The sequence below is a fragment of the Podarcis melisellensis genome (genome assembly GCF_964234715.1).
Source record: "Podarcis melisellensis genome assembly, chromosome: 9".
In the NCBI taxonomy this organism is placed as follows: Eukaryota; Metazoa; Chordata; class Lepidosauria; order Squamata; family Lacertidae; genus Podarcis; species Podarcis melisellensis.
In genome coordinates, this window is record NC_138541.1 from 19,923,634 (window position 1) to 19,937,320 (window position 13,687).

At 44.8% G+C, this 13,687-nt stretch overlaps 1 protein-coding gene across 1 annotated transcript in view; it reads right to left on the reverse strand.

Annotated features, from left to right (window-relative positions):
• The window catches only part of STPG2 (sperm tail PG-rich repeat containing 2), a 236,226-nt gene extending 226,023 nt beyond the window's left edge, over nucleotides 1–10,203 (reverse strand). Inside the window, exons 1-2 of the mRNA XM_081925037.1 lie at nucleotides 10,059–10,203; nucleotides 6,325–6,434 (exon numbers count right to left, since the gene is read on the reverse strand). Of these exons, the coding sequence (XP_081781163.1) occupies nucleotides 6,325–6,434; nucleotides 10,059–10,164 (216 nt within the window). The 5' untranslated portion in view covers nucleotides 10,165–10,203. The remainder of the gene's footprint in view (nucleotides 1–6,324; nucleotides 6,435–10,058) is intronic.
• Between the last annotated feature and the right edge of the window lie 3,484 nt (nucleotides 10,204–13,687).

Here is a 13,687-nt window from a genome sequence, read left to right on the forward strand (position 1 = left end):
CTGGGTGGCCGTGACAGTAAGTCCCCTCTCAGAAAGCAAAAAATTTTTTTTGCGAAGCTCACGAACGGGAGCAGCCATGAGCGCTGAGGAGCAGCTGGTTGCACTGCGGGATCAGGTTACCGCTCTCACATCGGCAGTCATTGCTTCGCAGAAGAAGAATGACGACTTGGAGAAGACGTGCCAGGATTTGCAGGCAAGGTGGGAACACGCGGACAGGGCGGGGGCCCCAGGTTCCAGAGCGGAGGGCATTGCGCTTGGACGGAGGGGGGGTGCCCTGGTTCCGCATTTTAATGGCAACTTGCAAGACTATCCCAATTTCAGAGCGGACGTCGTATATGCACTGCATTTACTCCGTCACGATTTTAAAGATGAGGAGGAGAAAGTGGGGTTCATTGTTTCGCACCTGCATGGGGAGGCCAGGGCTTGGCTACGCAATCTGTGGCGCGAAGATGGACCGGCCCGTCGCAATTCAACTGCGTTCATCAAAGCGATGGATTCTTGTTTTCAATCCTCTGTGGATGTGGACATTGCGCGCCGTCAAATGCACGGGCTGAGGCAGGGGAAAGCGACTGTGCGCCAATACCACTCTAAATTTTTTGCATTGCTCACCGCCTTAGATTGGCCAAAGGACAGTAAGCCGGTCAGAGATCTTTTTTGGGAGGGATTGAGCCCCCCCATCAAGGATGAGATCGCTAGGGGGGACAGACCCCAGACCCTAGAAGACGTGGTGCAACGGGCTTTAGCTATTGGAATTCGACATGAGGGACGTCCGTGGCACGAGGAGGACGGGCCCCAAGCGCGTGCGCAAGCGAGGACTCTCCCTTTTGTGCACAGGGATTTCAGCCGTGCGCACCCCTCGCCAATGGGGAAGGACAGCGAGGAGCCAATGGAGATTGGTGGTGCTAGGGCTCAGAAGCCATCCCAGAGCCCTGTCCCTGGTGCAGCCAAAGCGAAGCCTCCTAGAGGAACCAGGAAGTGTTACATCTGTGACAGTGCGCACCATATGGCGAAAGAGTGCCCCCAGAGGCTCCAGAAGCACACTGCAGCACTGGCAACTGTAACAGCAGAGGTGCAACCAGGGGAGCAGCTTCAGGGAAACGACAGTGCCTGGCTGGAAGCAGAGCTACTGGGGCTCAGCCAGGCGGATCTGTAGACAAGCCCCCAGCATCACTGCAGAGCGTGGACCCTTTGCCTCCCAGACCGGCAGTTCTGCTCACAGCAACACTCCAGTTGCCTGATGGGAGACTCCTCGAGGTTCCAATAACGATCGATTCGGGAAGCAACGCCGACTTCGTGGGACTGCAGTTCGTTAAGCAGCACAACATGGCGCTCCTGCCTGCAACGACGCCTCTAAACGTGGTCACGGTAGACGGCAGGAAGTTGCTGGGGGGGCAAGTGGTGCAGCAAACCCCTCCCATGATGATGCAGATTGGCAACCATCGAGAACTTATTAGTTTCAATGTCACCCACTTATCGGACACACCCATCGTGTTAGGCATGAGTTGGCTGGAGAGGCACAGTCCCGCGGTTGCGTGGTACCAGAGGCAGATCACCTTTTGTTCATCGTATTGTGCTCAGCATTGCTTTCAGACCGATCAGGGAGGAGAAGCCGAGCAGCAGTTGCATCTGGGTATGGTGCAAACAGTGCCTCACAAGTACCAGGACTTCTTGGAGGTTTTCTGTGAGAAGGAAGCTGACAAGTTGCCGCCTCACAGACCTTACGACTGCGCGATTGATTTAGTGCCAGGGGCGCAACTGCCTGCTGCCAAGCTGTACTCCATGTCGGAAGACGAGATGCAAGAGCTTCGGGAGTTCATAGACCATAACCTCAAGCGAGGTTTCATCCAGGAATCTAAAGCAGCGGGTGGCAGCCCTGTGTTCTTTGTGAAGAAGAAAAACACGCCCCAAAAAAGGCTTATAGTGGATTACAGGTTCATAAACAGCTTGACTAAGCCCAAAGCTTTCCCCATGCCCAAGATTGACGACCTTTTAGCGACCGTCAGGAGGGGCAAGATTTTCACCAAGCTGGACCTACGTGGAGCTTACAATCTCATCCGCATCCGGAAAGGAGATGAGTGGAAGACCGCCATGTTCACCCCTCTGGGCACATACGAATACAGAGTCATGCCTTTCGGTCTCCAAAATGGCAGCCACGTTTTTCAAGCATTTATGCACCACGTGCTAGCAGGTCTCCTCTACAAGAAGTGTGTCTGCTTTCTCGACGATATCCTGATTTTCTCGGAATCGCCGGAGGATCACGATAAGGACGTGAGGGAGGTCCTGCAGAGGCTGAAGGACCACAGGCTGTACGCCAAGTTGGAAAAATGCCAGTTTGATGTCAGAGAGGTTGATTTCCTTGGCTACAAGTTGTCCGACGAGGGACTGGCCATGGACAGGGCTAAGGTTCAAGCGCTGTTGGACTGGAAAAGCCCTCGAAATCGGAAAGAGGTCCAGAGGTTCATCGGCTTTGCCAATTTTTACCGCAAGTTTATTAAAGGTTTTGCGAACGCGACGGCGGCTATCACTGACACCCTCAGTTCCAAGAAGAAGAAGTTAGGACACAGGCAGCTAGGGCCATATCAAGTTGAGGCTAAGATCAATCCGGTGGCTTTTCGTCTAGCCCTTCCGGAGGGTTCCAGGGTGCACCCGGTCTTTCATAGGTCGGTGCTCACTCCCTACAAAACCCCACACAGGTTTCAAGAGTCAGGAGCACTCCCAGAGCCACGTAGGAGGGCGCCTGAGGGGGGGGAATCGCCAAGACCAGAACCTCTTAACGAGGTCACAGAGATACTGGACTCGAGATGGGGGGAGGAGGGAGTTGAATATTTTCTAGCCAGGGAAGGCACTCCGGCCTCTGCCAATAGCTGGGTGCCGGGTTACGCGTTGGACGAACCCCTGTTGAAGGAGGAGTTCCATGCACTTTTTCCGCACAAGCCCATGCCCGAGGAGTATTTTGATGATTGGCTTTTCACGCCCACTTTGTCAGACAGCACGTTCGAGGGTTTCTCCTCACCCGAGGGCCATACGCCCGAAACAAGCCCGACCAGGGATCCGAGACTGGGGGGGGAGGAGACAGGCCCTTGTTGGTGGGTGGATCAGCCAAGGGAGGCATGGAGTCAGAGATGGATGGTAGGTCCTTGGCAGGCAGCGCCAGGAGAAGCAGTGATGGAGGAAGAGACTGTGAGGTCTGTGGGTGGGGAACCCGAGTTCGAACACACATATACGGAGATGACAGAGGAGAACGTTGAAGTGGACAACTTGTATCCTGAACCGACCCCGGAAGAACCACGTTTTCCTCAACCTGCACCCGGCGAGCGGGAGGGGGGAAGGGGGGGCTTCGAGGGGGGGATGGATGTCAGGGTTTCTGGGAGAGAGGAGGAGATGACAGAGGAGACGGAGAGCGAGTGGGAGGAGGGGCAGAAGGATGAGGAAGAAGATGACGGAATTCTGAGGGAATCCACGAGTCTGAGCAGCGAGTCAGAGGATTCTCAAAAGGGGGTTACCTTAATCAAGCAAAAGGGAGGAGAAGGGAGAAGCGGAGAGGAGCCCAGTGGAAGACAGACGCAGCAAGAGGCGTCTCAGCCGGAACGGAGTAAAGGGGGTGGAGTCGTCAGCCTCTCGGAGGGAGCAGGATTAGGAGAGAACAGAGAAAGGGGGTTGGAGCAAGGTGTTCAGCCGGAAAGGGTGGAGAGCAGAACAAGGGGTGGTGTAGCGGTCGAAAGAAAGGTCAGCAGCAACGTACGCGCGCCAAGTTCAAACGTAGAGGCGCGCGGAAGTGGAGAGAGCTCAGGGGAGGAGCCCGGCCCTAAAGCCAGAAGGAGGGGGGAAGAGGCGGCAGAGGATTCAGCCTCAGGCGAGTCACGGAGAGAGGGAACCCAGGGGGGCAGGAAGACCCTGCGGAAAAGAAAGGAGAGGAAGAGGTGGTCTAGAGCCAGGCTATTAAGTTGGTGTGGAAGAGGGGAGGAGTCAGAGGGGACTTCAGCGGTCTAACGTGACAGACGTACGGCCACGATGCTGAACTGTACGAGAAGCAGAAATCTTCAATAAACTTTTCCTGTAAATAAACTGCAACGGAGTGAGGTCTCTTGTGAGCTGGGACCCGTCCTGGGTGGCCGTGACAGCATCCATCTGTTTTGGGAGACAAAACACCTTCCTGCTTCCCTTTTTATCTTGTTTATTAAAATAATCATATGCTGCAAGGCTTGGTAGCTTGAAAGTTTGACTACAATATTGGGACATGTTGGTTGAATTAAAAGGATTGCTAATCCTGAGACATTTGACACAACTACTGCGATTTATGGACATTCTAGTTTTGCCACTTGAACAGCCACCACACAGAGGTGATTTAACTGGGATATTTCAGACGAAAGTCTGAAATCTTAGAAAATATTGTTATATTTGATAAATACAAGCTTTGTTGCTTATAGCCATGGCAATCTGAAAAAATATATAGGCAGTAAAACATCCAGGATATACAAAGCAAATATTACAACAATAACTCCTAAACAGAATAAAAACAAATAAAACCACTCATTCTTTATATTAAACCTCAAAATGTTCCTTATATTAAAAATACTGGATATCAAGTAAGATTAACAAAAGCACAAATCACACTGTGATCTTTAATATACTGAGCTCATATTTTCTTTGTTTCCAAAGCAAATTCTGCTGCCCTAAATGTAATATATAGGTTATTGCCTATAAAAATAATATGTATCAATTCTAAAAGATGACAGGAAGGGACTGTGGAATATTAGCAAGAAATGTATGTCTAACCCTTACCTTTTTGCACTGCAGTTTGTATAATGCCTAGATGAGAAAACTGACCGCTGCTCCCCTTGTATAGACTTGGAAATGAACTCCTTTTTTCCAAAGTAATTGGAAATAACTCAGTTCATTTTGTTACCCAATCTGAGGCTCTAAAAAGAAACCCATTTGTCTGCTAATGGGCTACTCTTTAGATCTGTGCGCAAGATCTTTGTGGGAGATGGAAAAGGCCACCCACTCTTACAATATATGCTTCCTGTAATGGTGGGTTTTATGCCCACCCACACCTGTTTTCTCAAAAGCAGTCCTGCAAAGCACACACATGCACACACCCAGGTGTTTATCCATTTCTTTGCTACCGGGCTCTTTTAAATATCTGCTGCCAAGGAAACTGAGGGTTGAGAGTCCACAGGGGACTGTCTTACACCAAAGGTACCCTCTGATGCTTTTACACCCCACGTGAAGTTTAGCTAAGTGAGGGCAGATCTTCAAAGCAGCCCTCTACCAAACCAACAAAGAAGCAAAATGGCTCAAAGCCTAGAAATCTTCTCTAGCCTGGATTTCAATCTGTTCTGGAGAAGATTCAGGAGTGCCCAACATTCAGCTATCTGTTGAGTTGAGCATTATCAATCCCCCAATCATCTCAGAACGTTTTAAATTCAATCAACAAAAATATCTAATAAAAATGTCTTTTGAAGAACCAAATTACCTATTTCTATTGCATTCAGCTGCACATCAGCTTCTTTTATCCTCTTTTGATATTTGCAGATAAAGACGTCGAATTGAAAAAGTTTTGTTTAGTTTGCCCATCTTTGCTAAAATATATACCATATTCCAAAATCTGCATTCCATCACTTGTTCAAATGTGCATTCACTCTGCTTTTAAAGCTGCACTCTGTACTAGCAGAGCACATCAAGAATCTCAACCTAGCTCCCATACCTGCAAGAACCACATGCAGTGAGCCACAAGAGGGGGGGAAGTAGAATAATTTGACAGGCATTTCATAAATGAATTTTTAAATCTCTACTAACCACCCAGCAGTAGTACATCCTGGGATACAATAATTCTTTGTACACATTTTTAATTTGGAAGAGAAATAGGCTGAATACAATTCTCACTTGACACCATGGAGGTATGGAGTGGCAGATCCACCGCTACATCCCAAGCCCTGCTGGCTCGCTCCAGACAGGGTGGAGGGTGCAGGTGGCTCTCCCTACCATTTTGCTATGCTGGTACAGCCGAGGGGCCTGAGGACTGAGCCTCTTGGTAGATCCATGGGGCTTAGGGTCCAGATCAGTCAAAGCTGCCAGCATCCTGCCTCTGAAATGCTACAATTCAGGGCTTTCTGCTTGCTACCAATAGTAGTAGCTTTCCACCCACTGGAACACAGCCTCACCAGTGGGCACCTACATACCATCTTAAGTCTCCCTCAACCAGCAACAACAAGTGGGTATGGATTGTGTTCCATGTCCAACTAAATTGTTGACTTACTTACTGCTTCTAGAACTGCAAACTCCACCTTTCATAACAAATTTATTCAACCAGTATAAATTTACCTGTGTTTTCTCAATCTCATAGGATCCCGGTCCTGGAACATCGCTCTCAGCATTCTGATAAATACTTCCATGGCCACGACTTGCGAAAGAAAGAAATGGAGCATAGCCAACTGGGGGGTGGGGAGGAAATTTGAATTTGTTAGAATTTGCTTCAGGTCATCATTCAGCGGTGAAAGGTTGTTAGATCTCGTTTTTCAAAATATGTCAACGGATATGACAATGCAACTCCCTTTATTTACTGTGTGTGCCTGTGTACATATACAGTGGTGTAGCGTGGGGGGTGCAGGGGGGGCCGGCCGCACCGGGCGCAACATCTGGGGGTTAGGAGGCGCAAATCCACGGGTTAGGGGGCGCAAATTACTTGCCTTGTCCCGGGTGCTGACAACCCACGCTACACCACTGTACATACATGTGTACAACTCCTGCTCAACCAATCAGGTTTTGACTTTGTTCTCAAACAGCAGCCCTCCTCCCTCCCCAGCATGCCACATTTTAACTGAGAGACATTTTTAATAGCAGCAATTAATGTAGCAAAAGAAACTTTGGTTAAATAAGTATGTTCAAACGAGTTTTAAAATAACACAAGTAAATACTGTACTGCATCTGCCTAGACTTTCAACAGGGCTGACCAGAAATAAAATCTTTCATTTCCATTAGGCTCTCTAAACTGTATACTTGCAATATAAACAATTGATAAGCATCAGCATTATTTGCCAAATCTAGAATTAGATTTGTTGGGGCCTTCTAAACTAAGGTGAAATGTTAGCATGTTCTGCTGCATATGACACCAATGAAGAAGAAAATGCACTCGGTTTACATGAGAGTTAGTGTGGTCCTTTGCATGACAGGACCTTTATCCTGCACTTTCATTACGAAAAACTATTGATGACTTTCCCTCACACATTTTCTGAATTAATAGCCAAAAAGAATGGGTAAGAGTTGGAACAGTATTATTCTGATTAATGCCATGGTTGGTATCCAATTCATGTAAACATGTTAGAATTAAATAAACAAACAAATAAATAAATAAAATATGATAAAGTGTGTTTAAAAGCCTGCCGTTGTGCTCTGGTTCAAAGAAAATATAAATCCCACAAATGGGTAAATGATAACTGTGGCAAGCATTGAGGAATCAAGCCCTTAACCATTATCTCACACTGAGAATGCATCAAGTACAGAAATCTTTCTCATCCTAAATAATGAAGCCAGAAAACCTGGGTTGGAAAAATAAGTGCTAAGAAGACACTGCTTTTAAATTGGACTGCTGAGATCCAATGCCCAGTTGCCTGCCAAGCACACAAGTTGTCTTTCAAATGAGAGTTTCTTTTCTGCTCATGTAACCATGCACAATATGCCTGAAGCACTTTTATTTATAATGTACCAAACCAACAGTACTGTAATAAACTGCAGCTGTTGAGTTTTCTTTTCTTTTCTTTTCTTTTCTTTGTATGGACTACTACATCATTGCTCTCCTCTATAGAGTTGGGAGTTGTACAAGTGCAGATTTTTACATTCCAATAATAACAGCAGAGAAACTGGATATACCTTATTTAAACACCATCAGCATCTGAGCGGTTTGAATAGAATATCCTCATGCTGCTAGACTGAGTAAATTGCATTAGGACAATCTGAGAAGCTGTGGCTCAAATGATATTTAAGGCTTTGCTGTATTTGTCCCTGTTATTGTATATATTGTTTTGTCTTGCAGTTGTTCCTCAAACCCTCTTTTGAACCTGAGGCACATAACAGGGTTGCCATACTTTTTTAGGAAGACCCCAAAATTGTTGAGCTTTTTTAAAACAAGTGCAGTTTTTCAATTGACTTGCCTAAGATGCAGGACAAAGCATTACATTTCTGAAATTCCCCCCCTGGACATCATTTCTGCCTTTTAAGTTCCTCTTAAAAGCTTGAGTGATCCCTATTGTGGACATTTATCCCCCACTTCCCATTTTAGAACATTTGTTCACCAGAGCAGTGTGCCAAGAATAATTTCTGTACAAGTGTCATACCTTTCAAACTAGGAAAGAATGCCAAATGCCACATTGTAAAAACCTGGGAATAATTTTGGTCCCATGCACACTGCTATACATTTAAAGCTCATTTTTACCACCTTAGCTGTCATGACTTCCCCCAGAGAATCAGGGAACTGCCATTATTCACCCCTAACAGAGCTATAACTCCCGGCAGCCTTAAGAAACTACAATTCCCAGGATTCTTTTGAAAAGTCATGACTGTTAAAGCAGTATAAATCTGCTTTAAACATATGGTGCGGGTGTGACCTTTGATTTAACTCAAGTGTTTTACTTCTAAATAAACGCCACTTCTGAAAAGTCTAAAACATTCTGGAATCCCCTAAGTGGAAATAAACGACGATACAGAACATGGGGAATGCCTGTCTATATTATTGTTGTTGTTGTTGTTGTTGTTGTTGTTGTTGTTGTTATTTAAATCTGTTTATTTGGGGAAATTTTCAGAACGCAAAACAGGATATTCGCTTTAGAAACGCAACAAAATCGTGTGCATCATGTATAGATGGTATACGACACCAGTGCAGTTAGGGAAAATGTACCAAACTAGCTCAAACATGTGTTGGAAGTGGAAGGAAAAGGAGGGGACATTTTATCATATGTGGTGGGATTGAAATGAAATTTTTAAAAATTGGGAAATGATACACAATGAATTGAAGAAAATGTTTCATCTAACATTTGTTAAGAAACCTGAAGCATTTCTGTTAGGGATTGTAGGAAAAGACCTGCCAAGGAAGTTGAAAAACATCTTCTTGTATGCAACAACGGCGGCGAGAGTCTTAATAGCACAAGGATGGAAGAATGAAGAAACCCCGACTAAAGAATTATGGCAAAAGAAACTGATGGGATGGACTATGCAGAATTGGCAAATTTGACACATAAACTATGGGACAAGGATAACTGTGAATGGGAACCTTTTAGAAAGTATTTAAAGAAGCAACAAAGTGAACTGTAACAAAGTTACCTATCTGTAACTGGACTCCTTGGCAGGTTTTGAATAAACACTCACAAACTTTTTATTGATAATAATCAGTTAGATAACTTAAGGATTTATAAAATTTTGTAACATGCAAAGAATAGCATTTACAGGGAAACCAGAGATGGGAACTGAGGGAAGTCAGGGGAGGAGGGGAGGGGGGTTGTTTTATGGGGGAGCAGAAATGGGGGGGAATTAAGGATATGTTGTAAGATAATATGTTCTGTTTAAATTCCTAATAAAATTTTTTTTAAAAAAAATTTGTGTGCATCGATTGCTCAATTAAGTGGAGCAGAGCAATTAATGAAACACAGGTGGCGGTTAAAAAAAAATACAACTGAAAAGGCTGCAGTCTACCTTGAGAAAAATGCTCCTCCCAATTCAGAGTGCAGCTTTACTGAGAGCCACTGGGCTCAATAACAGGATTTATTTCCAAGTAGAAACGTTCTGGGTCGTGCTGAGTGAGCCTGCCCTTCCAAACTCCCATCCCCACACATAAACCCACCCCTCCACCCCAGTTTATCTTTTGGTAAACCGCTTTGACGTGGCTGGCTGCTGTTGCAACCAAACGGTGTATAAATCTCAAGAAACAATTATGAATGAATGAATGAACCGGCTTCGCGCTCCAGCTCCAATGGTAAACAAGCCAAGTTTGGCCTGAGGGAAGCCCAGAGCCGAGCGGGCCTTGGCCTCCAGCCCGCCCGTGCTTCTCCCCTCCCCGCTCGCCTCACCTTGGAGCCGTTTGGTGTCCGGAGGCAACTCGTAGCAGCCCGGCCCCAGGTGGGACGCGGTGCCGCCGACGGTCAAGGTCAAAGCGCGGGGAGCGCGGTCGTACATGCTGCTCGGCGGCCTCCACCACGCGCTCCCGTCGCCATGGCGACCGCAGGCCTAACGCTCCGCCCGGGCCTGCCTTGCCAGGAAAGCCCGGGGCGGCGGCCTCGCCCCTTTCCATCCATCATCCAGCCGTTTCAAAGCCCGCTTCAGAGGCTTCGCGGACTCCCTCCCGTCACCAAGGGCTGCTTTAACGAAAATATCGCATTTTAAGGCTGTAAAAAGAAGCTTTCGTTTATATCCAGCCTTTCCTCAAACCCCTGAGTTTGAAGTAACCAGAAGAAAGGGTGGGGGTTCGGTTGTGTTTTATTTTCCTTGTCTTCATAATAATTACATTTTAAGATTGCTTCATAGCCAAATCCTCCATAGTTTTTTTGTAACTTTATTGCAAAACAATTTACGTATAACAACACAAACAAAAACAATGACCTCAATGACAACTAAACATTAACTAACAACACATCGTCTAACATCACACACGCTTTTGACTTCCAATTCACCTCATGGTGCTTTCTACATATTCTTAACCTTTACGCATTTCCTGTTATATCCGTTACATATCCAGAAAAGTTTCTACATTTTTAGTTTTCCTTAATATCAAGATTCAATCTAGACCTGGAGATTTGCATTCTCACAATACTGTATTGTTTTAGATATTCTTTAAATGTTATCCATTCTCTACACACTTTCTGGTTTGGGTTTCCTCTTATTCTCCCAGTCATTTTCGCAAGTTCCAATTATTCTGTCTGCTTCACCTGCCAGTCAAGCTTTGTAAGAATTGAGTCACATTTCCAGTTTTTTGCTACTAAAATTCTAGCCACCGTAGTTGCATACATAAAGATCCTCCATAGTTTTTAGGTACTTTTAGGTGAACATGCATTAGGCTGCAGGCACCCTATGTAACTAGGGTTGCACTTTGATTCTTCCTCTATAATGGTTTGTGTGTCTTTAGTAGATGTGCAATAGGCAGAAATTCAGCAGGTGGAACACTTTTTATTATATTTTCCCCTCTTGTGCTCCTTTTCCATAGGGTGCGTTAAGGGACTGGTAAGCTGGGGGGTTGTGTAGGTGAAATATGGGACTCACGTCACTTGCCACACTTGCTCCATTGCTCACAGTAAGAGGCAAAGTTTGGGGTGAAGGAAGCACTGCTGCGTGCACCTGCTTCTTATGGATCAATCCAAATAATCAAGTCAAAAGTATGTCACAAAAAGAGAAAATGTGCACTGGTCACAGAGCAAAGGTTCGAGATTACTCATACAAGTTAGCCAAGTTACATTATAAGGTGACCAAAAAGCAAAAAAAAAAAAAATTGCAGTGGGGTGGGGGCATATACTTCTCAATCACTCTTTATAAAGAAACTCTTTCTACGGTCACCCCACTTAACTATTGTAGCCTGCATGTGTGCATGCACACACACATGCATAAAAATGTATTTATATATATTTATGCAAAATAAAAGAAATGAACTATTTCTTACAGTTTATTCATTTAAAATGCTTACGCTTTGTTCTATAGCCCACTCAAAGCAGCTCACAAAAAATTGCATGGTGCAATATAATCAGAAATAGCATGGTCTATATATGTGGTTAATTCTTGCAATTCTTGGTCTTCCCTGTCATCACCAGGTAGGAAGTCAACTCTGAGGACATCTGAGGCCAGGGAAGTTGTTGTTAAGATGTACCTTCCTCATCCCATGATAGAGGCAAGTCATTGGCAGTTGCCAGGCAACTGTTCCGATGAAGGCCCTCTGAGTATCTGTTGCATATTTCATCCTAATCTTTGTATAGTGGATAAAGCATTAAATGATGGAGTGCAACATTCTGGAGGGAATAGTGGAGTTATATATACATTAAAATTGAATTTTTAAGTGCCTGATCTTTAGATTCTACCTCTGCAGAGTTTTTACATTTGCCTCTTGGGGTGGGGGTGGGGGTTACCACCCACCCACACTTATTACGGAGTAATATTTGCAGAATATAACATCTAGGGACTACCTGATCTCAGATGAACCACCACAGGAAATGTGCTTTCTGGTCGCTAGGGAAAAGGAAGGGCAAGCTATAAGTATTCCAATGATTAGAAAATAAGACAGAAGCAGAAAAGGGCACTAGATGGGAAGGGAAATCATCAGCACTTTGGGATTCTAGGGATTCCTATTTCCTGGTGTCCAAACAATTCACTTAACTATCACAGCTCTGACTTCGTACATTAGCACAAAACACTGACAGGCAGGAAGGAGTAGGCAAACTGGCTCATTTCACAGAAATCACTTGGAGGGGTACCTGCACATTTTGCTTTATGTTTGCTTCATTTTTTTTCTGGGAGGGCTAGAGATTTGCTTTAAAAGAAGAAAAAAGGCTGCTCATTGGAACCAAGGTCTTTGCAGGTGACATTTCAATTCCTGCACTACAGTATGCTGGTATCACAATGGTAGTTAAGCTGCAATAATCAAAATGCAATCATCTCCATAAATGCAAAAGGGAAGATTTTGTAATCTTAAAAAACCACTCATTCCTCTAATATAGTTTCTAATAAAACGAGAAAATAAAGTAGCTCACTTCAGTACTCCAAGCAAAGCACTAGGTGGCACCTATTCCCATCATTTTCAGTCAATACTCAGCGCAATTAACTTCCTCCTGTTTCTTTACAGTAATCTACCAGTGCACGTAAGATGCAGATTAATATCTAAAGCCATCATTTCAATTGCTTTTAAGTGAGACTGACTTAGAAAGATAGTATAGGGGCAGAGGGGGGTCCTTAAATCATTGCACGTCGTAGCAAAAATGGCTGCTAGCATGCAGGAATTAAATGAAGCTTGAGCCTGTTTTTAATTAAATCATGAACACTTTTAAGTTCTGTGACTTTAATTCATGTTATGGATTTGTTTACCAGCCATCCAGACCTAAATTAGTACTAATATAACTAATGCATTTAAACAGAAATCTTGGTTTTTCTTAATTATCCTTGTGCCAACATTTCTAATTAAATAGCATCCTTCGCAACATTTTCCTGCTGAGCAAGATTTTCAAACTTTGTCACAATGAACCATTTCAAGGTTAATAATGATCCAGATGGGTAACACAGCAGTGTCGATTATTATCTTCAGGGCAAGTAGATCAAAGGAAAATATAATAGGAAGAAGATTGGGGAGTCAAATGTTTGGAGTATTGATGGTTTTACTCAGAACACCCTGATGAGGGATTTCGCACAGGGAAAAATTTATGAGGCCCCAAAAGTGTATTCCTGGGCAACCAGAGGGAGAAATCAAGCATATTATGCAGCTCCTTTCATACCTCCACTTCACCCCCCCCCCTTTATTCCTCCTTCCTCCTGTCCTCAACTACCCCTTGCACCACCCCCATTTCCATGCCTCCCTTTCTCCTATTCTGTAGCCCCTTTTGCACACACACACATATTCACCACTACTCCATTTTTCCTTCCTCCTCTCTCATTTTTTAAACTCTTTGCAGAGTTTCCATGCTCCAACCTCTCTCCTATTTTGCAGCCCTCCTACTTCAGCAGATCT